Below are 26,589 nucleotides of genomic sequence, written 5' to 3'. Positions count from 1 at the left end.
GCTCTAGGCTAACTCGCCCGCAGTGTTGTCCCCCACCACACCACACCCTGTGGTGCGTTGCGTCTGCTCGCGCACGTCATACATTCACTACATCCATCTATCACAGCATTGTGACCTCTCCATCCTGCACCAGAGAAGTGAGAGGCACAGTATGTCTAGATAATCTAGACTGGGCTGGCCTATCACGCGATGCGTTCTGCTTGTGTCTGCGCATGCCACACCCTCCCCACTCATTCGCTCCGGCCTTCATTGCTGGTTCGCATACACTGTCCCATTCCTTGTTTCGCTGGATCACTGACAACTTTCTCAACTGGCAAGGTTTTATAATATGTTTAATTGGTCTGTGCGCTGTGCACAGCAGCACCAATATTTCGTTATAAACGACTCGCGTGATGGTCTGATTGCGCAATAGCAGTATTTTATCTACAAAGATACAGAAGGAAAAAAACGGGGCTTTAGAACAGTGTCTTTATAACAGACTTCTCGTTGTTTCAGGACTCGTTATAAGTGGACTCCACTGTATTATGTTCCTATTTCCTATTCACCACAACAGGATATATAGCATTAAAGAAAATTAATTAAAAATTTTTTAAAGAAATGAGATGCTTCTCCCTCGTATTATATCATGTCTGATCCTTCTTTCACTATACTCTCTTTTTATTCAGATGTCAGTGGAAGAATTTGCAGTCAGTTGATCGGGTGTACCCATTCCTTTCTCGCTTTTTTCTGTTGAGTCTCCTCATCGACCAAGACAAATAACGCCAATCATTTCCTATCCATGTGCAACTGAAACTGATATGAAAATATGATGCCACACGACATTAGGTTACTGCACCGCTCGCTCCTCTCTGCTTGCAGTGTGGCCACCCAATGTTAACACGTGAAACAACTCCGCTCTGCTTGCAGTGTGGCCACCCTATCGTTAACGCGTGAAACAACTCTGCTCTGCTCGCAGTGTGGCCACCCAATGTTAACGCGTGAAAAAACAGCTCCGCTCTGCTTGCACTTGCAGTGTGGCCAGAGCCTTACAGCCACTGCCTCCTTGACAATGGGTGGCCGTTTTACACAGATTTGACTGTAAGATTTCAGTGCGAGAGTCAGGCAGTGCGCAGCACAGGCTGACCATAGTTCAGCTGCGAGAGAGGGCTTCTTTTTGCCTATCACTATCATCAGAGAGTATTTAGTTATAGTGTCTCCGGTTGCCGCCCACAGAGCAGCCTCCATAACTATTTCTATAAATAAACTCCTCGCCCGGAAGTTGGATTCTCGTCGAGAAGATGAAAACAACAAGGCCGTAGGCTAGGTCATCGTACTGTAGCTTTTGGTAGGCCTCGTCGTAAAGTAGATCAAGAGGCTAGAGCTAGATCTAGATCTAGAACATTGGTGAATTGTATGCTGACTGCAGGAGCGAGATCAAGATTGTCAGCTTCTCAGGTATTGTGGGATTGAGATTGAGATCATCCAAGTGTAGATCTAGATCTAGAAAATCTAGTAGATTCTAGTGTAGTCAGGTCTTCCCAGTAATCCCAGGTCCCAGGCCCAGGTTGGAACGTAACTTGTTTACACTGGTATCATGGTGAACGCACACTGTCACCCAGAGCCGATGCACTAAGTGATGAATGCACACCGGGTGATAATAATAGCCAAAACTGGGAGAGAGGTAAGGCTTACAACTGCGACTGTGTGATTCTCACTTCAGACTTCAGATGAGAATAAATGGTAACGTCAATTGCCGAGTGACGCGGGCGGTGGCAATTGACAAAATTTGACTTTTTGTCAATTGCCACCGAGTGAAGCGGTGTCATGTCTGAAAACAACACTATATTTAGCATTGGGAAGATTGAAGGGGAAGATTGAAGAATACCGGACCACTCGTACATTATTGCGCGAGAAAGTGGGGTTGGTGGGGCGGGTGGTTGGGGTGAAGGAGGAGGGGGGTTAAGGGGGTTCCCCCCCTGACAAAATTTTAATGAATAGATCTACCGGTCCGAGATTCTCCATTGAGAGATATTAAAAACGGGAAAATTATGAATTCCTAAGGTTGAGACATATAGGCAAAGTCAGTCCGCTGGTCCGATTCTTTATGTCTTACTTACCGATTGAAGAATACCGGACCACTCGTACATTATTGCGCGAGAATGTGGGGAGGGTGGTTTGCGACTTGAAAAGTTCATTAGAAAATTGAACTAGCCGCTTGCTGCACTTTGCGTTTGGTGCGCTAAAGAAATCACGACCCGCGGCACTCCTGTACAACTGCGGTCCCGTTTGTTTACATGACAGCTATTGTGGCTGTGGAAGCGAATCTAGATCCAGATAATCTATCTCTAGATATAATCTAGGTCTACACATATGAAAGATATCTAGATTCTAGATCTAGATTGGGGGCTCTCGTGGCCTAGAGGTTGTGTTGGCCTCTCATTCAAAGGTCCCGGGTTCGATTCCGGGTAGCGACCAAAACATTTTCTTCTCTAAAATTGTCTCCTTTCACATCCTTTCCTGATCTCTAACAATGTTCTGTCGTCTGCTTTCATTTCCTCTTTCTGCCCCCACCCCCTCACCTCCTTTGCCCCCTCCTCTGGGCTCCTGACTCTTTCTGCAGCCTTTCTACTGCTACTCCTTGGCTCCTCCTAACTGCTGTCTTTCTGCCACACCCCTGATCTTCTGGTAGGAAAGATCTACACCTAGCCTTTTCGGACAAGGGCGAAAAATCTCGGAGGGCCCGTGTGCAAGTTGCGCACGTTAAAGATCCCTTGGTGGTCTAAAATCGATAAGAGTAGGCTTCGGCCGCCACCCGGGCAAAATTCAAAATTTCCTACCAACGAAAAAGTATTAGGTGTGTCCCTCGCGCTCATATATATGACCTTATGCAGTTGCGAGCGCCGTAAAACCCTATACTAAACAAAACGATCTAGATTAGATAGCCTAGGCTATAATTTTAATTTCAGTTTAGATCACTAAATAAGAAACACACTACAGGGGCACTAAATGCAAACGGGACCGCAATTGTACAGGAGTGCCGAAATCGCTCAGTACAGAGGCAAAGGTGTTGCCTCCCTGATCCAATACTGCTCTACATCGATGTACAAGTTTAAAGTGAAAGAAATCTTTTTATGAGACACCAGCTGGCAACTAACACTGGATTTTTAGTCACCAAGTCCAGACTGTGTAAAAATTGACTCTTAAATGCTTGTTTTAGTCAACTTAGTGCCTTTGGTTTTTTTATTGGGGGGGGGGGGGGATTCAAATACCTTTTAATTCAGTTGTCTCTATGGTTAACAAATATGACAGTTTTCCCTTCCAAAACCGTAGGCTAGATTTTCCAGTATGTTGCCTCTGGATCTCACTTGTTTTACTCCGGCCTTCGGAGAGCGCGCGTACGCCTTCGCGTAAATTTCCTCCTTTTTTGAAATTCCTGAGTGGCAGCTATGACTAGCGTCAACAGCTTTTTTCGACATGATTTGACGTGATGTAACACCTTTTGACATTGAAATCGCGGTAAAACACTTGGCACAAATGTTAGCGGAATACGACTGTTCATCTTCATCCCTCACATCAATCCCGTAAATCAAGAGAATGTCTCCTGGCATTGTCTTACATAATCGGGGCTTTCTGTACTTTTTTGTTTGACAGTTAAATTTGAACGCCAACACACCAACAAAGTTCATTCAGAGACTCTCTATGCCTCTCATATGTTACTTATATGTATGACCGACCCATTGCAGTTTAACAATTTTTACTTAGGAACACAATTCACTAACTGATTGCCAGTCACTGCAAAGTGCTGGAAAAACAAAATTCACATCATTAGAAAATATGATTTGATGGCTATCACTCCGCGCAATCAGAAATAAACTCCATTGTTTCATTTTGGAATGATTTGTAATTAAATTTGAAGAGATCACATTATTAACGGCACTTCCGATCACTTAACACTCACAATTTAAAACTGTTATTATTCCCAAACGAATCAATGAAAACTTTTGAAACTTTCACAAGATACCAAGAAGACGTAGACGAAGCGAAATTGGTGAAGAAATAGATTCTAGGGGTAGAGTGAGCATCATTTTACGGCTCATGAAATTAGGGGAAGAAACACGTTCTTATAAGGACAAGATAAGACATCGCTGTGCACGAGTTGACCCCGGTCAACCCCCGACCTGACGCCTGAAATTGCAGGTCACCTGCTGGTGTCACCTGCTGGTGATTTATGGCCTACCGTGGGGGGCCTGGACGAACTAATAGATCGCATGATCGGAGACGAAATTTTGGACGCTGTGTACCGCATTATTGTTTTTGATGGTGGTGGTGGTGGTTGCGGTTTGTATTTTGTTGGTAATTTTTATTTTGTTGCTGACTTGGCACAAGGGTGACAATAAAACATAATGTATCAGACGAGGAAGACCGAGTGCCATGTTAAAACAAACACATGGATCGCCACCACTCGGAGGACGAGCGACGCTTCTGTCACAAGTCCATTTTGACGTCCATTGCTACTTTGTTACAGACTGAGTAAACAGTGACCACTCATCTCACTTACGATTTGTGTATGAGTTCTGGGCGGGGCTTATGGGTAATGAGGGATCACACGCTTACCCCACCAGCAATTGAAAATTGGTAGCTATTGGTCAACAGTGGGAGGGGCCTACGCAACATGACCGGTTGGAGGGATTACCTAACAACGACAGGTGATTGAATTATGACGGCTCGCCCACAACGCCAGGGGTCAAGGCTCAATTTATGACAAAACGCAATGGAGTCACTAAGGTGGCCGTCTTAGACAGGTCTTATTGCTTAGTGTAATAGGGGCTGTGTGTTAAAATATGGTGGCAGCGGCAGCGTTGGACAGTAGCCCGTTTTACAAAGTTAAATTATATAGAAAAAACGCAAGGGGGAAATGGAAAGTGGCCGTTTGTACAGGTGGCCGTGTTATAGAGGTAGCCGTCAGGGCATGTTTTACTGTACATATCTATAGGAAAATACTCCAAAACAGTGGACCGCGCAGTAGCAGGTTCTATAAGATAATCGACGATATCTTGGTAAATAATCAGAGTTTTAGAAAGAAACTTGGCTACCCAATGTGTTTTTGGGTGGAGAAATCATTTCTGCAGTCAGATTTACTACCCATGTCGTTGTTATTTTGTTCTAATTAAAATTTTGGTGTACATATTTTGATTTTGCAATAAAGGGGTGTCGGGATGAGTCCATTTTATTTATAGCATCGTATCACAACATGGGATCCTTAAGAATATGTTGACAGCGGGACAAAATAATGGTAAATATTTCTTTGATGACTTAAGGCCATTCCAACTCTAAAATTCAATTCAAACCAGCATGCCGTTCAATCAAAACCCCTTTTTCCCCGTTGAGACTCGAACACCCCGAGGCGAGATAAGCTCGCCTCGGAATACAACCATTGCGATGTTACAGGCAAATAGAAAGAAAAACAATCGGATGCGCGCCTGCCATTGTCAGATTTCAAGTGACCATTGAACGGGTTCGGAATAGTCATGCGGGGGATTTGTAGGTCACAAACATTTGCATAGGAGTGAGGGGAAAATGGCTGGTTTCCGTGGGAAGCCACTTGGGACAGGGGGGTAGTCGTGCATTTATGATAAATTCTGCACAACTACTTGACACAGAAGGTTCAAATTTGAACACGCTATAGAGGAAAGATGGATCTGTTACCATCTCGATGTCGAGTATCGAACTCCTTATAGAGCAATTGCCAAAACGTGAGACTCTCTTGAGACTCAGTGGTGCAAAAAAAAATTTCTTACCAATTTGACTCTCTTTTCTGTCAGTCACAGATTGACATTTAGTGCTCATATTCCTAGAGTATCAGAGCAAGGAGATGTACGGTTTTGGAGATATGGGTCTATTGGTTTGGCAACTACTGTATTTCTTGTATGTAACAGTGATGACAAAAACAGATAGGCAGCAAGGCAAATTATAGACTTTAAATTCCATTTGTTTAGTAAACAAAGACTTTGTACACTATGAACTCCATTCATAATGGTAATATGAATGGCAAGCTTTGTAACAATGACGCAGTGCACAGAACATGTCATCATTGTTATGTACAAGAAAGGATACACACTGGACATTATCATTGACAACACATCACAATAATGAAAGGCTGTACAAATACAGTTATCAAAGCCTCAGTACCAGAAAAACACATGTGTAAAACAATTTTTTAACTAATATGAGGCAAAAGCACAAAATCAATGGAGCTGACTTGTACATAACAGTGATGACAAACATGACTTCTACATAACAATGATGACACAATGTACAGGAAAAGACAAAAGTCTTGCCTCCAGAGATAAAAGCGCACTTTAAGAATAAAAAAAAAACAGGAGAGGTTTCTTTTGCTTTGAAACAGATACCAGGTCATATCAAAGACAGTGGACGATCACAATTATGTTGCTAATTATGACAAACAGTACTCGTACATAACAGTGATGACAAAACATACTGGGAAAAGGTAAAATCATGCCTACAAAGAACAAATTTGCACTAAGAGATACACAGATCAATAAAGGCGTAATTTGCTTCTGAATGAATCTTGCATGTATGAAATATATGTTGAAAACTTATTGATATTAGCAATTATGAAAAATATTACTTGTACATAACAATGATGACACAATGACACAATGTATTGGAAAAATGTATATCATACCAACAAAGAACAAATGTGTATTTTTGAGTTAGACAGATAAACAAGGACATGTTTGTTTATTTGTTTGAGTAAAGAGAGCACACATTACTTAAAAAATGTTTGCTCTTAGGACAATGTAATTTCTTGTACGTTAGTCAGTCTTGTACGGCTGCATGACGACACCCCAAACGTCATCACTGAGCACAAAAGCTAAATCTATAACCACAGAAATGATCCATCTCTCGAAGTTTGTTCACACATCACACTCTTGTTCCAGGAATCCAGTGTAAACACCGCAATTTCACTAAAATATTCAACAGAGTAGCCTAAAAACACGCAAAACAGCCCAGTACGTCACATTCAACGCAAAATTCTTGTGCGTCACTGGACGCTGAAGGCAATGACTACTTTCGTTTTTCTGTTTCCCCCGTTGCTTCCGTTGTTCTGGGGACGCGGGTAAGGGGAAGTCACTCAAGAAAACAATTATATCCGGGCACTTTTGATGACCCGTTCAAAACAAAAGTGGGCGAAATTCGGACTTCCAGCACGTCGCAAGTTGACGACAATAACGGCGAATGTTAAACAGCCGACCGAAATCGTAGATCTAGGAACCCGATGTTCCTTTCGCGCATCGCGGCTTTTGAAGTATAGAATAAACGACGATAGGCAAAGAGATTTAACCAGCTACGGTGATTCTACTGAAAAATAATGGTGTTTTCTGAAACACCTAGTCCGTGACGACACGACAGATGCACAAGTAATCAGAATTGTTCGTCTATTTGCAAACAAATAAACCGATTTCTTGAGCAAGTTAACCTTTCTCAATGACAAATAACATAGGATCAAAGCACACGTAAAAAAAAAACCACCCAAAAATACTAAATTTTGGACATTCTTGGAAGTTTGCATTGGTGTGCTCAAAATGACACTCCAGGAATCACTAAAAAACGAACATTTTTGGCACAAAATTTACAAACTCAAGATTGTAAAGCTGACAAGGGGTCTGAAACTGCTAATGCAGGTTCTATCCTATATTTGACGTGTGTATACGTTTTGGAGGAACAAATACTAATGCATCACATTTTATGCACACTAATGTGAGATGTGTGTGTTTTTCCCCACGTTTTGGCAATGGCTCTATAGTTTTCGGTGTAGCTGATACGAAAGTGTTTCCAACACCAAAAGTATAGGTTAATTTATGAGTATGAACTTCGACTTCCACATATCATTAGTTTGCCCTATTTTCTAATTGGTTGCCGAGTTTCATTCACATTGGTCCAGAAATAGTTCAGAATGAGCTCGAGAAAGTTAGTCACTATCGTTCTGACCTGCTCCAAAAATTCACCCGCAAACGGGGACCAAATTTTCGCCATGCGCGGAGGCACGATTGCCATTGCTAATCTAATAAATGAACTTCCAGTAAAAGAAACTTATTTTTGGCAATTGCTGAAAAGTAATTTGATCATGTTGAAGTCGTCTTAAAGGAATGTGCTCGAAGCAGCTCACCGGCACAGCAGTTCCGACCGCGAGCCGCTGTGGGCGGCTTGCCGGAGATAAAGAGTTGATCAATGTTTTTCTGGAAAATCCACACAAAAATTTGTGTTTTAATTCAAACACTAATGGTGTTCTTGAGCCAAAAAAAGAGAATTAGAGAAAAAAATTGCCCATCAGGGAAATTTGGATATTTTTATACGAACTATATCACAATGCAATGTGACCAATGGCGTAGTAATATTTGACTTGTTTTTAACAACCTAGGGGGTTTCTTTGGGGGGGGGCATTCCCTCTGACCTTAAAAGAATCTGGGAGGGTTATGGGGAGCATGCCCCACTGTGTTTCACCATGTAATTTGATTTTTAGCAAGGTTTGGTATTTTCTTGAAAACAATTGATTTGCAAAGGGTTTGGGGGCCATGTGTGTTCTGCAGCAAAAATTACTTACTTGTCCTTACTTGTCCACCGTGTTGGGGTCACTGCAATCGGAACATGTCCATCTCTGCTCTCCCCCCCTCTTCAGGATCCATCCCAGAGTCTGTCTACTTATGGTTTCCATCATGATCTGGTTGGAGATCCGTCGGACTGGTCCACACAGATGGCTGTGTTTCCTCTCTCCTCTTTGGATCCCCTTCTCCTTCAGTCTCCCTAGAGTGTGGGAACTGCTATCCGCCCTATTCTTCCTCAAATTTTCCCTTACAGCAGTTAGGACGGTTGGTGGGTCCAGTGTCAAATTCCCTCCCACTTTTGCTTCTCCAGCTAGCCTGTCTGCTCTCTCGTTGCCGGTTACCCCCGCGTGACCCGGGCAGAAGATCCAGGCCACTCTTTCCAGGCTGCTCTCCCTGATCGTAGCCTTCCAGTCCATATACAGCATCCCTTTCTGTACCTTCTGTAGCGTGCTCATTGAGTCAGTAATGATTACTACTCGCTGATGGCTAGTGTTCTTGATCCAGTGTAGAGCTTCACTTATGGCTTTTATCTCCATAGACATACTTGATGTTGTCAGTGTTGTTGCTCCACTTTGCTCTTTCACTACTACCCCATCAACTCTGACACTGAAGGCCCAGCCCGATTTGACTCCTCTTTTGACTGATCCATCCGTGAAGATCACAGCATCTCCATGTTCGCTATATGCTCTTCTATCAGGGTTTCAATTTCAGCGTTTGTAGCTCTTAAGTGGCCAGTTACGACATTCTCTACCCAATGTTGCCTTCACTGTTGTGTACTCTCCGAGCGCATTATCGACCACAACCCAATCCCTGCCTCTCCTAATGTCTTGTATCTGGCAGCACTCATTGATGGTGTTCGTGGCTTGAGTCATCCATTCTGTGCCCCTCTTTAGCCTTGATGTCATCTGCCGTCCCACTTTCGTATGTAGAGGGTTCGTCTCGTCTACGCTGACTCGCAGAAAGGCTTGGACTTGTGCCAGTTTGTGCCACTCGTCTGCACATGGGAAGTCTAGGAAGTATCTCATTGCTTCAGTTGAGGTATCTCGTGTGCACCCCAGGATTGCTCTCATTCCTTCATTTTGTAACACATCGAGTCATTGCAGTTGCGCCTTTGATAGGGTCAAGAGTCCGAGCCCGTACTCTACGACAGAGAGTACCAGTGTCTGGTAGAGGATGACAAGGATTTTCTGGCTCATCTTAGCTCTGGCCATCATCTTAAGCGCTGTTAGGCCTTTTCTCGCCCTGGAGATTGTTCTCGTGATGTGATCTTTGCCAGAGAGGGTGCGATCAAACGTGATGCCCAAGTACTTCAGTGTGGGTTCCCTCTTCAGCACTTTGCCTCCAATCGAGATACTTGGCATGTCATTGTGCACTGCATGGTTATTCAGTGTACACCACAGTGCACAGGATTTGTCTGGGTGCAGTTTCCCGTTGTACACCTCACACCACTGTTCAAGTCTGTCAAGTTCTTCCTGTACTCTATCCGCTGTAATCTGGCGGTTCTTGCCCTGCCTGTACACTAGCACATCATCAGCAAAACTGAGTACACGTCCGGGCCCCTCCAGCTGGTTGGAAGTAATCCCTATTGTATAAAAATTGAACAGAACTGGCGAGAGTGCAGATCCCTGTGGTAAGCCTGGTGTGATCTCGATAGGTTGCGAAGCTCAGCAACCAAGATGTAGGGCTACCTTTCGTTTGAGCAGCGCTGCCCCAATCCATTGTACTAAATGTGGATCTACCCTCAGGCTGACTAGAGTCCTCATGAGGGTGTCGTACTGAACTCGGTTGTAGGCATCTTCCAGGTCAAGTGCTGCTACCAGAGTCTCTTCCCCCCTTTCAAAGCCATCATATACGTCGGATGCGAGAGTAGCAGCATTCATCCATGTGATCTTTCCTCTTCTATAGCTGCCCAGTTCCGGCGGTAGGACGTTCTTTTCCTCCAGCTCTATTGCCAATCTGCTTGCCACGATTTTCTCCAGCAGCTTCCCGACGGTATTTTGCATGGTCACTATGCGATAAGAGGCAATCTTGCTTGGGTCCTTGTCTGGCTTAGGAACTGGGACAGGTGACTGTCCAGCCAGTCTTCAGGTATCTCCCCAGTCCACAGGCTTTCGTTTAGCCTCTCAGCTAGTGCCATTGTCTGTCTTTCCTCCATGTTCTTCATGTGGCCATAACGTACTCCGTCAGGACCAGGAGAAGTGTTGGATGCTTCCTGGATATATTATGTAATATTTCGGGTGTCACAAATTGCAGGCAGGGTTCATCTTTGTAGTCCTGTTGGATCCTGTTGAGCAGCTGTTTTCTCTTATCCTCGTCTTTCCTGTCAGTTTGTCTAAGGTATCTCCTAAACAGAGCACGGCCTTTTTCTTCATCAGAGCGCATCCACAAATCATCCTCTCGTTGGAAATCAGGGATAGCTTGTTTGCTCTTCCTATTAGTCATGCACCTGTAGAAGTTCCAGAACTGATACAGGGCCCTGTCACTGTTCACGCCCCGGCAGAAGTTGTCATATGCTAGGTCCTTGGCTTCTTTTGCTGCCTCAACGAATCTGAGATCTGCTAGCTTTCAACTGCACGTTTGATCTGTCCCTCTCGTGTCTTCTCAGCGCCAGGCGTTTGATCTTCCACAATGCCTCAGTCTCTTCATTCCATCAGGGTGGCTGCTGTGCCACTACTCTATGCTGTATTTTGGGTGGCCTGGAGCTCTTTCGCAGTACACTGATGGGGTCGTTGCCTTCCGCGGGGTAGAAGAAGACTCGTTTCTGTCTTTGATGGTTGCTGTTTCTTCCTCGCTTTACAAACACTGTGCATGGGATATGATCGCTGCTATAGTTGTGTAATACTCTCCATGTACAGTCTAATGTTAGGTCTACCGAGACGAGTGCAAGGTCTATAGCACTGTCGGAGTCCCCATCTCCTGTGGCTAGTCTGGTCATGCTGCCATTGTTGATGCAGGTGAGGTCACATCTGTCCTGGGCATTTTCCAGTCTCGTCCCTTGGGGGTTTATCACTGTGTTTCCCCAATCACTCCCTCGCGCGTTGAAGTCGCCACAAAAGATTGTTTTTCCAGGTAGTGTTTCCTCCATCTCGCCAAGTTTGGCCCACTCTTCCTCAGTGACTATCCCGTTGCAGGCGTAGACGTTGACAACATTTCTTACAGGCTGATCAGTGAGCTCCACTGCAAGCAGGTGTAGGTTTTCTGACGCCCATCGGCTCATATCCAATTCCTGATTTCCGATTGCTGATCGTATCAGGGCGACCTGTCCATTCCATTCCCTGTTGTAAAGAGTCGTTGCAAAGTCAGCAACATTGAAGTTCCTGTCACCTAGTCTGGTTTCTTGGAGGCATATGATGTCTGCTCCGTAACATTGGGTTTCAGCCACGAGCCCTCTCTGCTGCAAAAATTATGGCTGTTTAGCCCCCAAGACAGTGCATCTGTGTGCGGGCCTAAAAGTAAAAATTTACCTGAAATTTCAAACTTTACTGCAAAATATCGTATGCGCCGTCAGTAACCCCCAGATTTTTTAAACTTCAGAGGGGCCTCCCAATTGGTCCAAAGCGCACAAATTACTTCACAGTTAGGCTTAGTGTGATATAGCTCAATCAAAAACCATCAAATATTTCAAAAACTATTAATTTGCGACGGAAATTAATATTCGTATTCAGCGCATCAATAAAATGGACAACTGGTCGCTAAATGTGAGTCAGGAGGGAAAGTAACAGAATACCATAATATTTCACTTGTTTTTAACAAGGGGGGTTTCAGGGGGGGGGGGGGGGGGGGCTATACATATCGCCGATATATCGGCTGTGGTAGGGTGCCTCAGTATTGTTTCGTTTTAACACGATCCGTCATTTATAATAACTTTATATTGCTATTGAAAACTCTGAAAGGATTTAGGAAACTAGCTTCACTTTGTCAAAGCGTGGGTTTGGGGGAAAAAAGGTCACATTATCGGCCCAAAGTTACCCCCCACCCTAAGGGGAGGTCACTAGAATATCAAGGCAATGAGATGACTGCGTCCCTTCCTCCCCTTGCAAAGGTTCATGTTAACGCACTCCGTATAAACACTCGCTAAGGAGCCCTCCCGAGCACCGTGGGTTTAGGTGGAGACTTCAGAGTTATATGTACACTAAAATTTTAATTATAACAAAATAACTACAAAATGGTAAGTCAATCTGACTGCAGAAATGATTTTTCTCCATAAAAAGTAACCCTGGTCAACAGCAACTTTTTTTTAAAGGTATTATTTTACTTTTACTAAATTGCCGTCTCATGCTACCATATTGTATAGCCCTTTTCTTGTTAATTAGTTAAATTACATGAATATATTGACTTTATATCCGTCACAAATTAATGGTTAAAAGAAATATGTGATGGTTTGTGTTGATTGTATTGATCTACTACACTGAGCCTGATTGTGTAGTAAAATTCCGCTCTGTGAACCAATCAGAGGGTTGATGGGGGGCGTGGTTACTGGGGGGGCATATCCCCCCTGTTTTTCCCTATAATTTGATGTTTTGCAATTAGATTTGAAATTTTCTTGAAAATAATGGGTTTGCGACAGTTTAAGTTTTAGAGGCTGTGATCTGCAGCTACGGCTGTTTGACCCACAAAAGCAGTGCATCTGAGTCTCAAGATCTAGACTGATCCCATTACTCCTACCTTTCCTCTGCCTATCTCATGTTGTATGTTATAGAAAGTATATTGAGACTGCACCAAAGAACCAAACTCAGGCTTCCAGCCAACAGATGACCACATGAGGCGAAGGCGATTTGACAGTTCTGGAATTTGGGCACCAGTCTGTCTAGCAAATTCGGGCGCAGAGTTGAATTCATGTTGCAAGGGGCGTTAAACCTCTTGGATGGTTGATGGGTGCTCTGGTGTGGTCTGCTCCTTCATTCAGTCCTATCAAACATCTATCGTCCTTTACGCTTCTCCTTTTTTGTTTGTTACTCCCTTTCTAACACCACTTATATGTGATGACCTAATTCAATTATGTTGTAAAACTCTTACTAAAACAAACCTCACTATACTATTTTCACACAGTTTTTGCAGCCAGTAGTTCATGTTTGCATCATGTGAGCGTTGGGCAAGTGGTCATTAGGGCTGGTGGATTCACCCACATATAAGAGATTTATATTGGCAGCAAAACTTTCATCGAACCAACAACTGGTGTAATTTTCCAATGCAAGAGAGATTGTTTTACAGAAATACATCTTATGTCCGAAATTGGTGGTCACATTTGCTGCGTTTAGATTTAAGACTTAATGAATTATCTGACGTACCTTTTTTTTAAAGTTTTTTTTTATTATTTGAATATTTAAAAGGAATATAATGGACTTTTAATTAATACCTTTCAGGGCTAGCAGTAAATCAAGAAATATTGAAACTTATGTTTGATACTATCCAGCCAGCTATCCTTTTAAAGAAATTAGAAAACATAGGTGTTAACGACAATTTAATATCATGGATAGGCAATTTTCTTACCAACCGAACCCAGTATGTAAAATTAAAACATTCTTCATCGACATACATCACAACAAATACAGGGGCCCTTCAAGGATGTGTTTTGCCACCAGTTTTATTCACACTATACACGAACGATTGCCAAACAGTAACATCAAGTTGATAAAATTTGCAGATGATTCAACTATAATTGGGCTAATTCAGGCTGACCATAACGAAACCGCTTACCGGAATTTTGTACTTAATTTTTCTGAATGGTGTGAAAATCATAAGCTGCTTTTAAATGTGAAAAAAACAAAAGAACTTGTCGTTGATTTTAGAATAAAGAAACTGCCCCCGCAGCCACTCAAAATGAAATGTGAAAACATCGAGCAAGTGTCAGACTATAAGTATTTGGGTGTTACAATAGACAACAAACTCAACTGGCATGTCCACACTTCTCTCCTGCATAAAAAAGTGAACAAAAGACTATTTTTTCTAAGAAAGCTAAAGTATTTTAAAGTTGATAAAACATTGATGTCCATGTTCTACCATTCAACCATAGAAAGTATGATCAATTTTTGTATAACAGCATGGGCCGGGAACACAAGACAACAAGATAAAGAAAAATTAAATCGACTAATACGGAAAGCATGTAAAATTTCAACATCTTCATTCCCCTACTTGGATGAATTGTACATAACAGCTTGCACTAAGAAAATTAATTCCATCTTTTTAGACAACAAACATCCCTTGTTAGTCCGAGAGCCGGGTCTATATAAAGTACTAGAACCTTGTTTTTCATCATAAAGTTTTTTTCATTGGTGATTCTGCTTCCTCGGGGTCTCTAGCCTTTATATCAGTCGGGGGCCAACTTGTATCTTATGGGCATAATATTTTCTGCTGATTGAAATACACCAACCCGTATCATGTAAGAATGATAAAGGAGCGACTAGGGCTGGGCAATGAGTCGCTTTACCAAAATACGGATATGTTAGTACACCTCTTCGGCAAATAATATGTTACGAACCGCTTCTGCAAAATCTCTTAGATAAACAGGTTAGCATTACTTTATCAACAAATGGGTACACTCACTTCGGCAAACGGGTCAGGAAAGAGAGTTTAGAGTCTGAATTCAGATAATATTTCGTTGAGAATTATCCGGATAGTTTATCCGGATTTTACCCACTTTTGTTATACCATGTACAAGTCGACCAAGATTCGTGCGAGGGTACTAGGCGTAACACTAATACTAATAGTAATAGCTCCTCTCGCCATGATGTCACAGGATGCACCGAAAGGTGCACCGCACGGCCTGCTGTAATATGGACTCAGCCAACAAAGCAAGGAGACATTGGCAGACAGTGCTTCGTCACACCACACCTCCATAGAAACAAAGAATGTAGGAAACCGCTACGTCACCACGAGGACGTGATGCGATCAGGCTGGTTCATGCAACATGCACATGCATACACACAGTGTCTCTCTCAATTACTTTAAACACAAACTGATGCGATAAAGAACCCACCGCTGATCAAATCAAGACGGATTAGTGGTCTACTGGAAGCAAGCCGGCAACGAGATGATGGACTCAGTCAGAGACTTCCAGATCATGCTGAGTTTATACTGTGTCACAAGAACTGTGTGAGCACACATTGTTCCAGAGACCATATTAAGCGATTTTTACTAAAGCAATAGACTGAAGAACTTTCTGAAGTAGAACTCAAACGTCATAGGGGCAGTACTAGTTCGTTTAATTTTCACGAACATTGTTTTTTTTTGTTTTTGTGGAGAAGCATGCTCACTGATACTCCCGAAAACACCCAGATCGTTGAAAAAAGCCTACTTATTATGCCGAACTGTAGAGGAGAAAGGGAGGAAGATCACCAAAGAAGAACTACAAAAAAACGTGCCAAGGAACGTGGGGACAAATGGGGAATGGATGTCAGCTTCCGTGTGTCATCAACAGTCAGTGATTTGGCAGACGCTAGGTATTAGAGAGACTGCCACTCCTGGTTCTACACAAACTATCCAACGCAATCAACTAGCTCACCTACATAGCATGACTATGCCTTCGGTATGCTGGTTGACAACATTCGATGAAACAAATCACGAATGTGGAATAGTGTGGAAGTCCATGAACGCTATATTGAACTTGGGGGGGGGGGGGGGGGGGAGGAAGACAAATTGCGACGTACACTCCAGAACCAAGTATCTGAGAAGCTACATCCAGAATTGCTGATCCTGTCGCACCAGGTGTGGCTTCCTTCCTCGTCTTCAGGAGCACGGCTTCTGTCTAGATGCGTATTGTAAATGATGAAGGAGACTGCAATGGACGAGCCATATCATGCTTGGTTAGTGTGATCAAAGCAGAATGTCCAAAGCACAATCGCCATACGTCCCCAACTCGTCTGCATAGGGGATTTGTCATGAATGAGTGCAGCCTTTACTATCGGTCCTTGCAGCCAAAAACCCCAAACTGGATTCTACACTGCCAGCAGCAATGATCGGCCGCACTGTTACGAGTACAGTCAGCAAGTATTTCACAAACTTGCAACTTGGATTTTGTGTTCTGTTGAGTTGACAGAGGAAATTTATAGACGAACTTCACACGTATGGAGTCACCACTTCACGGGACGAACTAAGGCGCTTTCGGTGTTCAGCTACTGTTGCTATGGCATCTGTTCCACGAGGACTGGTCTACTTTGACAGTAAACATGGACTTGTTCAAGTTGTAGCTGACAACTTTGATATGCAGATATCATCTCCAAAAGGCCAGAAATCAACGCTCGGCTCAGCAAAGATACTGGCACAAGCCAACACGCAGAAGTCAGAGCAGGTGTGGGAAATGCAAGATATTCCAGCCATCAGGCGTCTCAGCAAAATAGAAACCAAGTCCGATAATCTGACACTTAGTGACGTTGCAGTTCAACGGTACACAGGAAACACTAAACCACTTATGCCGGAAGAACTGAGCCTGCGACATGTCTCATCTCTGGTCTTTCTTGCCACTCGACAGGCTTCTCTGAATAGAACTGCAACTCAAGATCTGTCATTTTTTAAACAGGCACTCGGCGAAGATGCAAGACCTGAGTATGGAGGTTATAACACACAACGTACCCGCAGTGCAGAACAACAACCCCAACCAAAGACAGATGTGATGTACTGGACATTATCCCATCTGAGCCAGACACCGTGAAGACAGCAATGGTTGAAGCCAATGGTCTGACACAGCTCACTGGTCATGGACAGACAATATTCACCAGTGACTACCAGCTGTACAAAAAAAACTTGTCCACATCACATTGGTTGACAAGGAACAGTTTCAGAAGTTCATCCCAAGACTTGGTGGTATGCACATGCTGAGGAGTTTTGTTACTGCTGTGGGATACCTGATGGGAGGAAGTGGCATACTTGGCTCTGCATTTTGTGGGGGTGCCAAAAATGTTGACCCGGAAAAAATACCCACAAAATGTAAAAGCATTGAGACTTCTTGTTGAGGAGTTACTGCGACCCATTCTCCCCAAAACTAACGTTCACACCATGGCTGCACTCACGCAATGTCTCGTCACCAAAAGCACCCAGAGCAAAACCACAAGACTTTGGGTTGAGTGCTCCTTGACCCAGTGTTCATTGCGAGGGCCTTTGTTCGGGCTGAGAGAGAAGCTGACTGGACTCTTCACTTGCTTGCTGTGGAAAAGATGTTCCCTACATCTTCGAGCCTGGAACGTCAACTATGCTCGCTACTGTCTTTACTATTTCCGATCCATGCAGTGCCTGCATCCACACGTTTTTGATGAAATACTTTAAAGTAATATTGTAGTCTATATATAAATATATATATATATATATATATATATATATATATATATATATATATATATATATGTGTGTGTGTGTGTGTGTGTGTGTGTGTGTGTGTGTGTGTGTGTGTGTCAGCCTCTGCCACGAGGAAGAAGTTATCCATGCGAGGTCGTGATTTTAATGCGACGATTTCAAGTGTATTGCGGATCAGCACGTTTATGAAAACTATATGGCGGCCATCTTGTTTTCTTTGAAGTTGCCATTTTATCAAATATTTAAAGTGTATTTCATCAAGAGTGGTTACTTTTGTCACTCTGAATGCTATTTAATTAAGTTTGTAAATTTTTATGTCTTTAAATGCATGATTTCCCTCACAACATCTTTTACTCGAAATTCTATGGCGGCCATCTTGGATTTTCACTTTTAAACAAAAATGCCCAAAGTTTAACATTTGGCCCCCATTAGATTTGAAATCAGCAATGAAAACTCTGTTAGAATCACCAAAGAAAAAAACTTTATGAGGCAAAACAAGCTTTTTCATCTGGCGCTCGGACTATGTTCCCTCAAATAAAAACATCAGTCAGAAGTAAAGGACCCATGCTTCTGATCTGTAACAAAGAAAGATACAGAAGGTCATTTTTACCATCATCTATCAAAATGCTTCCATCTTAACCATCTTGTTTGGTGTACTTACGACCTTAGAGCATGCATCAAAATAACATTGAGTGTGTATCTAGCTTACGATTATTATTGTTTATATTGCTGCTCATTTATATTATGTATTATGCATGTGATTGTAAGCCTACTTGTGTGTGCATGTGTGTGCACGTGTGTACGTGTGTGTGTGTGTGTGTGTGTGCGCGCGTGTGTGTGTGTGTGTGTGTGTGTGTGTGTGTGTGTACTCGTGGTGGAACACCAAACCAATGTACCAGGATCTGAACAATAAAGATGTATCTTATCTTATCTTATCTAACCGTAGAATACCTGATTAGTCAGGGAATTTTGCATACACGTTTTAGTTGTCACACAAGGTTTGAATACCAATATTGTAACACAAGTACTTCTTTTTCCGTTTCAGTTTTTCTCTGTTGAAGCCCAAGGCTGGCGCTTTACCTCAAATTGTGATGAGCTCTGTAGAAAAGCCTTGTGGGGGAACGACAGCTTGGCATGATGAGTTCAGCAGACATTTTACCGTTTGATCATCAGTTTGTCCTGGGAAAGTCCCCATATTTTCTTCATGACCTTGAAGATGTTCTTAGTTACGAAGAGGAAAATGATTTTGGTAGTCACAATGAAAATTTCTTAGATTATGAGGTAAACGATGTGGAAGGTTCAACCTCTCTTTTATCAGTGGATCCCCCTGATGAAACCACGAAAAAAAAAGTTAAATTAAAGGAATTTCAAGCAAGCTTGGAGCATGGACAAGATTCACTACCTGTCAGTAGTAATATGTATAGCTCGAGCTCTGTCAGACAGCCTGATATTTTAAAAAGTGTCAAAAGAAAACAACCATCTAAAGCTAGTTGTGTAAGAAGAAAGAAAACTGAATCCCAGCCAAAGAAAAAAGCACATTCGAAGAGAAAGGGAAAGAAGACAAAGACAGTATCTGAGAGACAAAACGACGACAAAGTAAAAGCTAATAATAGTAAGGTCAAACAGAGCAATTTGTCCGAAAAGTCTTGCCAGAAACCTATGGTTTTGACTGAGGAGACTGACCTTATTTTAGAACACAACAGATCACAGCAAGCTTCAGGGTTGAAGAAACCCTTAGCCATCCAGTCAGTGCCCGCTGCTTCTGCTGACTTGTCAGTTTCTGTTGTAACAACGTGTGCACCTTCTACCACATCAGTCTTGTTAGCAATGATGGGGGAGGCTGTCAGTGCACCAAAGTATACTTCTTCTGCATCGGACTCTGTGTCCCCCTTTGACATTCCCAGCTGCCCCACTCGCAGCTCATGGCCTATGCTGAGAGAGCTCATCTCCAGTCCAACACAGGCCACAGTGTCTATAAGCCGAGCACCTAGGCAGACACTGAGTACTGTTCACATGGAGCCCCTCGCAGTAGAGGAACCAGCTCCGAGTGTGGTGTCTAAATTGGAAAAGGAAATCAAGTGTGTTTGTAAGTTCAACAAAGGTAAACCATGCTGGCTGCTCTTTGATGAGGAAAGGCTTCGTAAAGAACGACTACATCACCTCAAACTAAAACGAGAGTCGCTGGACCTGGTTATTTTGGCGAAGATTGCTGCCAACATCAACCGGGAAGAAAAAGTGAAGAAGAGTCAAAAGCGGGAGAGACAGAGATGCAGATTGTGTTATTATCATGAAAGTAAAAAAATTTGTCGTGAGACTTTCCTGTTCATTCATGGCATCTGTAAAGGAAGGCTGTGTGCCCTGATGAAACATTACAAACAAGAAGGCATTAGTGCTAGAGTTCATGGGAACAAAGCTAACATTCCACATCATGCTCTTTCTAATGATGACAGTGAGAGAGTGCTTGATTTCATCAAGGAATATGCTAACAAACATTGTGTATCTCCTTTTGGTCACACCTCGGGCAGCAAGACAAGCAGAGGCCTGGTGGTCATGTCCCCCTCTCAGTCCAAATTGTATGTCCATCACAAGTACAAACTATGGTGTGCCAAGAACAGCTTGAGAGCTGTATCTCTTAGGTCTTTTCAGAACTTGTGGGGCAAGCATCTCCCATATATTGTGGTGCTGAGAGGAAGCAACAAAGTGCCTGTTCCTGAGCCGGGCTCAGAGGCAGCAATTCAGGAACTTAATGAGAACTCTATTGCTGACTCCTCTGACCCTTTACCTTCCAGTTGTGAGCCTGCTGTCTTGGGAGATAGTGCCACTCTTGCTGCTGAAACATCTTCTGATTCTGTAATTGATGATTCTAATATTTTGAAAATTCCTAGTATTTCCACTTACAGCACAGACAATAAGAAGAACGATACTGACAGCACTGATTCGGGTGATGAGATTTTTTATAATAGTAAGAAAAATAACAAACGGAAAGCTTTCCCACCCCGCAAGATAGATTCTTTTGAAAGCTTTCAGTTGGCACCGATGAGCACACAAGACCTAAGCTCACACCAGCTGTTTGACACACGACACATTCCGATGCAGAGTGATTCTGACGTTGCCCCAGGGCTAAATGACCGGGCTGATGATGATATGAATCACACACTTGATGCGAAGGCATCAAGTCATCAAAGTGAAAAAGAAGGCGTTTTTCAGCAACACTCGGCTTTCAGCAGTGACCCTCTCATTCCAACTTGCACAACTGCTGCAGCCACGACCCAAGTCCTCCATCATCCGTCCGAAGTGGCCATGGGTTTTCACAGCTGCTCCAGTAACCCAGTGATGCTGGCTTCGAACAGAGATGTCTTGTGTGCCTACGTCAGCAAGTCCCCAGTACATGTTGATGTTGTGAAGACATCCAGCATACACCCAGCTTTTTACATCCAGCAAAATCCACAGCTGTTTGACACTTTCTCCATGCAAGGAGCAGACAGACTAGGGGTGACTTTGGCCACCCCCAATGGACTATCAGATCCATCACAGACAGTGCTACTACCGTCCCACCAAACTTCAGAACTTCATGATGTGCATCCACTGGACTGGCAAACATGGCAGTCTTTCTGATCCAAGCTTTAGACATGAACGAATATTGGAAAATGTTTTTCTGTGCCTATTTCATTCTGCTGCGGATTGGTGATGGTAATGTAGATGCTTTTTAATAGCTTTTTTTCCCTGTTCCTCAGACATGTGTCAGGTCATGGAGGGATCATTTTTTTGGACATACTGTTGAACATGTGTAAGACATAATGGCAAGGGAGCCAGAAAAAAATTTTGTCTTAGGCAGGGGTATTAGGAGGAGAGCCGGTGAAATCAAGGGTCGCTTGTCGTGTCAGCAAGCAGTGGTCAAAACTTCACACCTCTCAAGTGCTCTCCTCTCTAATAATAATGGATGTCGGTCCTACACTTGTCCATTGTCACTGGTGCTTGACGTATTAAAAACAAACATTTGACCATCTCCTTTGCTTCCACCCTTAGCCCCACCCACCGGTGTTATAGCAGTCAATCAGTGCCACCCCTCCCGTGTATGTCACAACAGTCCAAGAAACTTTTCTCCGCTGGCCTTAAGATTAGGGCGGCAGGCATTGGTCAAACTATTTTCACACCTCTGAGCTCTGACAACTCGTGAAAGTTTCTGTGCTGGAGTCCCACTGGAGTACTTTCATAGGTACAGGTGAGACCATCATCCTGACCATCTGCACCCTCAAGGGCTCACCATGATTTACTATGTACCCTGAAATTGCATCCCTACTCCCCTTCATTGCTTGGCAGCTGATGGAACCAAACTTGGTAGTTTTGTTTCAAATCATGGCTGATTGGGCAAAGCATTTTCTGTCTTAGGTAAAAACCCTCAATAAAAGAAATTTCTTTCTGTTTCTGGGTTAGGTAGGTTTCCGTTTTATAGAGCTAATTATAGAGAAGTTTATCAAGGGCGAAACAGGGAGATTCTGTAATGACAGGTCTTACAAATGTTTCTGTTAAGGCAGGTTCGACTGTACATACGCTATCAGCTTAAAACTTGTTTATTTTGTCTTGAAAAAATAGCCATCTATCTTAAACAGAAGTCGAGATATTTGTGATTGAAGGAGGTGGTGTCGGAGGTAAAAATAATGAGTTAATGGCAGCCAAAATTTGGTGACTTCCAAAGCATGAAGTGCTCTTGGAAATCAAAATTTAAATTTTCGTACCTTTCGTAATTTTTCTGTTAAATTACACACAGAAATTTGTTTTTTAATGGACATGAAAAGCCCCTCCCCCCCCCCCCCCCCCCCCCCCCCCCCACCCCAAAAAGATAATAATTTCCCAACGGATGGAAAAATCGTTGATTTCTTCTATTTCATTATTTTGACGAGTTCTGGATTTGGCCATGATGCCACGAGTATTAATAGTCACTGGAGCAGAGAAATATAGTGAGGTCAGTCACCAAGACTTGTAAATTTTGAACACCATTACATTCTGTCAATATTTTAAAGATGGATTGAATAGATGTAGCTTATCATTTTTGTGTAGTATGGTGCTAAACATTCTCCTTCCTCTCCCCCTCCCACCCTGCCCCCCAATCTGCCTCATGGTTTGAATTTGTTTCTAAACTTTGAATTACTTTTGTGTCTTGCCATTATTTTTATGGACTTGCATTTCTATGTTGCTTATATTTCTGTGCTTGTACAGTGTAGTTGTGTGTATGGGTCTGAACTCGCTTCTTTTTGCGTTATTGTTTGAAAATAAATAATTTTATTATATATATGATTTTTTTCTCTTTCTCTTGCTTTCAACCGCCATCCCTCTTTTCCGCGCTTCCAGGCACCTTGGCCGTATATATCACATCTACCCACTGCCATTTCTCTTCCCTTCCCCACATAGTAATTTATGAATCCTGTAATAAAGTACTCTACTCACCACATGCCAACTAGGCCTATACACCAACTCACAAATAAAACCAAAAGTGAAGGGCTCAACCCATTATTTGCAAAATTCTTGTAGGGAGAAAACTGGGGGGAGGGGGGGGGGGGGGGAGATATGATCCCCATGCACAGTTCTCCTCTAAGGAAAGAAACATTAACTCTAAGAGTTTTTGACTCTTTTTATTTTTAAAAAAATAATTTTTTTGAGCTCCTCCCTCAGAGCCAGTATGCAGGTAAGGGAAGTAATTGAATTTTTTTGGGGGGGGTTAAATTTTTATGATGGATACGTTATAGTGGGTTTTTGCCTCAGGACATTTTGCTGAAATACTACCGAGCACTGAATGTAATCGATAGTTCAGTTCCTGAAATTTTGATGTCTCCATTTTCTTTGTTTTGTTCAGACACCTTGGTAAATGGGAACTTGATATGAAGCTTTGGAACTACAAACATCAGATTTTTAACGCTTCTTTGATTTTGTTACGATTTTAAATGAGCTTTAGGCTTCTTATCATGATTTTCATCTATCAGTCTTCAGGGCTTCCAGGTCAATGTTGATTTTTCAATGTGAACAGTTAAATTGAGCATATATGGAAAAGTGGTAGGCCTATTCCTTTTAAGGTTCTTCCACTTTGTGCATTGAATATAAAAGCTTCTATTTTCCTTCAAACATTTATTTGTGTGGCATCATGGTGAGATTGGTGCTTGTCAATATAAAGAAATCAATGAAACCAACATTTTCCGCCCGTTGGGCAAATGAATTTTTGGTTTTGGGCTCCACACCTTTATGTCCAGACTTGAAAATATCCTTGTACATGTATGTATGGGTTTTACTGAAAGTTGATCAAAGGAAACAAAGAAAGAAAATATGCAATTTCCAAGGCTTGGAGACTACAGCTTTGAAAGTCACCAAACTTTGGCAGGTGAACGACAAGTACCATTCTCCTAATCTTTACCTTTTGACACTAAGTGACCCCCACCTCCTTGAATCACAAAGAGCTTGGCGTTCAGTTAAGAGAGATTTTTCCATCAAAAGCAAGACAAAAGACCAATTAAGATAATACCAGTAACTTCAAATGCTCCAAAAATGACGAGCGCCTGATTCCACTCCACCAGGTCGTGACATATTTTATTTGTCTCATAGAGACAGAGTTTTTTTTTCTCTCACTCTGATAAGCTCTCGTTTATTTTTGTCTTTACCGGTTCAGAAGTTTTTTAGTAAGTCTCATCTTGCATTTTCACTTATATATGTTCACGTAATATTTATATATGGTCGATGGGATTCACAAACCGGCTACATGCAAAAATTTCAAAAATCTTTTTATTTGCTTAATGAATAGTAAATAGCCTATTACGTGTCCCCAATAAATATTAGGTTTGAAAAATAACTAGAAATATGTTTTATTTGAGACTTTCCAAAACGGACACCTGCAGCTGGTGGAAAAATGGGATCGCCAAACCGGCCATGTACATAGCTGCTTCGGTTTCACCAGACCGTCGCGACACGTGTTGACACGTGCCATCGAAAACCGGCTACATGCTTCCCCGCCGCGCCTCACCCCGACCGTTCCATATATGTTTTTTTTTTCTCTTGAACTAGACAGAATTGTAAACTGTTATCAGTGTTCATCGAGATAAAAAATATTATAGTCAACAATGAAGTGACTTGTAATAATTTGTGAGATTCAATTTACTAGATTAGATTTGTCAATTAATTTATGTATCTAGATTAAACATAAGAACAGGAAAGATCAATAGAGTTCCAGCCACATTATGGGCCCGCACCTTTACAAAAAGCTCTCTCTCTTCTGCTTCTTCTTCTCCTTCTTCTTCTTCTCCTTCTCCTTCTCCTTCTTCTTCTTCTTCTCCTTCTTCTTCTTCTCCTTCTCCTTCTCCTTCTTCTTCTTCTTCTTCGCCTACATTAATTGTTGTATAATAGCACATTCTAGTGTTAGCCTCTGCAGAGCAGCTGTAATAGCAGTAGTAGTACCATCATCATCAGCAGCAGCAGCAGCAGTAGTAGCAGCAGCAGCAGCAGCAGCAGCAGAAGTAGTAATACTAAAATAATACTAAAAATAATACACAAAATATTTTAATAATAATATGCACTTTCTTGTTACTATTTCATTGTTGACATTCTGGATGCAATCCTTTTTGTTCTTGGAATTATCCTACGCTGTGACCATGGGTGTGAACTGATATTATTCATTGGTCTCTTCGCAAAATTAAGCGTTTCAGTCGTGATGTATACTATATTGTGGCAGACATCATTTTCTTACGATATTGACGCATCAATAAAGTTTTATCTATTCAGGTATCTGGTTTTAGTATTATTATGCCAGAGCTATATTTAGCAGAGAGTGTGGTTCCACCCAAAAACCTCCGCCGGCGTCATTTATGATTCACGATTGGTAAAGAAAGGACCAAGAACAAGTCATCGAAAGAGAGAAAAAAACCTCCCAAAATGTGAAATGGCTATCTTTGTCAGGTTTACAGAATAGTTTATCTACGTTAACGCTGTTCTTCAATAATGAATGCTAGTCCTTTACAAATACCACTTTCTTGACATTTTGGCATGAGTCGGGCTGAGGATACATGATGGATCCCTTATCTCGCAGAAGATGCCCGGTCAAGCTGAGTCTGGTTAAGACATTGGAGAAGACCACTGGCAAGTGCACTCCTGCAAATAATCCACGATTCACCTCTATCATGGAGCCACGATATTGCCCATGGCTATCACCATCGACTCGGCTTCACCCTGGTGTTTTGAACATTTCACTTTCAGAAAGTGTCGATGGTCTTCTTAAGAATGACCCTGAATTTGAGATGTTTCTTTAAACTATTGCCAAAGATCCCTACAGCTGTAAGGAGCAATCATGAGGGAACTAATGGACATAAAATTGGAAGACGGCGGAATGCATGTGTGATGTATTCAGAAGGAATGGATTCTTGCGACAAGATGAACAAGTGCGGCAGGGAAGTGGGTAGAAGAGGAATGAAAAAAGGAAAAGGTAAAATTGATCCTTGTGGGGGACTGCATTCTCGAAAGTAACAGATTGACTAGCACAACTAGAAACGAAATGAGACCAAAAGGCTGGAATAACAAAAGCTAGAATAGCTCAACAAATCCAAAAGATACTCTTGTCAGAATAAAAGATACCATTGTGACGAATTCAGTTATAAGGAAAGAGACAGATGTTTTAAAAGCAGTATGGAGACTCACATGGGTACAGAAGCGTACATTTGTAATT

At 42.4% G+C, this 26,589-nt stretch overlaps 1 protein-coding gene across 2 annotated transcripts; it reads left to right on the top strand.

Moving 5' to 3' along the window:
* Window positions 1–1,223: 1,223 nt before the first annotated feature.
* On the top strand, window positions 1,224–21,736 carry LOC101846153. 2 transcript variants are annotated; one of them, XM_005103923.3, is made up of 2 exons: window positions 1,224–1,434; window positions 18,937–21,736. In XM_005103923.3, the coding sequence occupies exon 2, from the start codon at window positions 19,026–19,028 to the stop codon at window positions 21,504–21,506; it is 2,481 nt and encodes an 826-aa protein (XP_005103980.1). In that variant the 5' UTR covers window positions 1,224–1,434; window positions 18,937–19,025; the 3' UTR covers window positions 21,507–21,736. The 2 variants fall into 2 exon arrangements, with proteins under 2 accessions (XP_005103980.1, XP_005103981.1); XM_005103924.3 differs by lacking the exon at window positions 1,224–1,434 and adding an exon at window positions 1,455–1,660.
* Window positions 21,737–26,589: the final 4,853 nt, after the last annotated feature.

This window comes from Aplysia californica, unplaced genomic scaffold (assembly GCF_000002075.1).
Source record: "Aplysia californica isolate F4 #8 unplaced genomic scaffold, AplCal3.0 scaffold00397, whole genome shotgun sequence".
In the NCBI taxonomy this organism is placed as follows: domain Eukaryota; kingdom Metazoa; phylum Mollusca; class Gastropoda; order Aplysiida; family Aplysiidae; genus Aplysia; species Aplysia californica.
This window is presented reverse-complemented; position numbering and strand designations above follow the sequence as displayed.

What these genes read in the sequence shown, in the direction of transcription:
- LOC101846153 (XM_005103923.3), top strand. Translation starts at nt 19,026, where the DNA reads ATGATGAGTTCAGCAGACATTTTACCGTTTGATCATCAGTTTGTCCTG.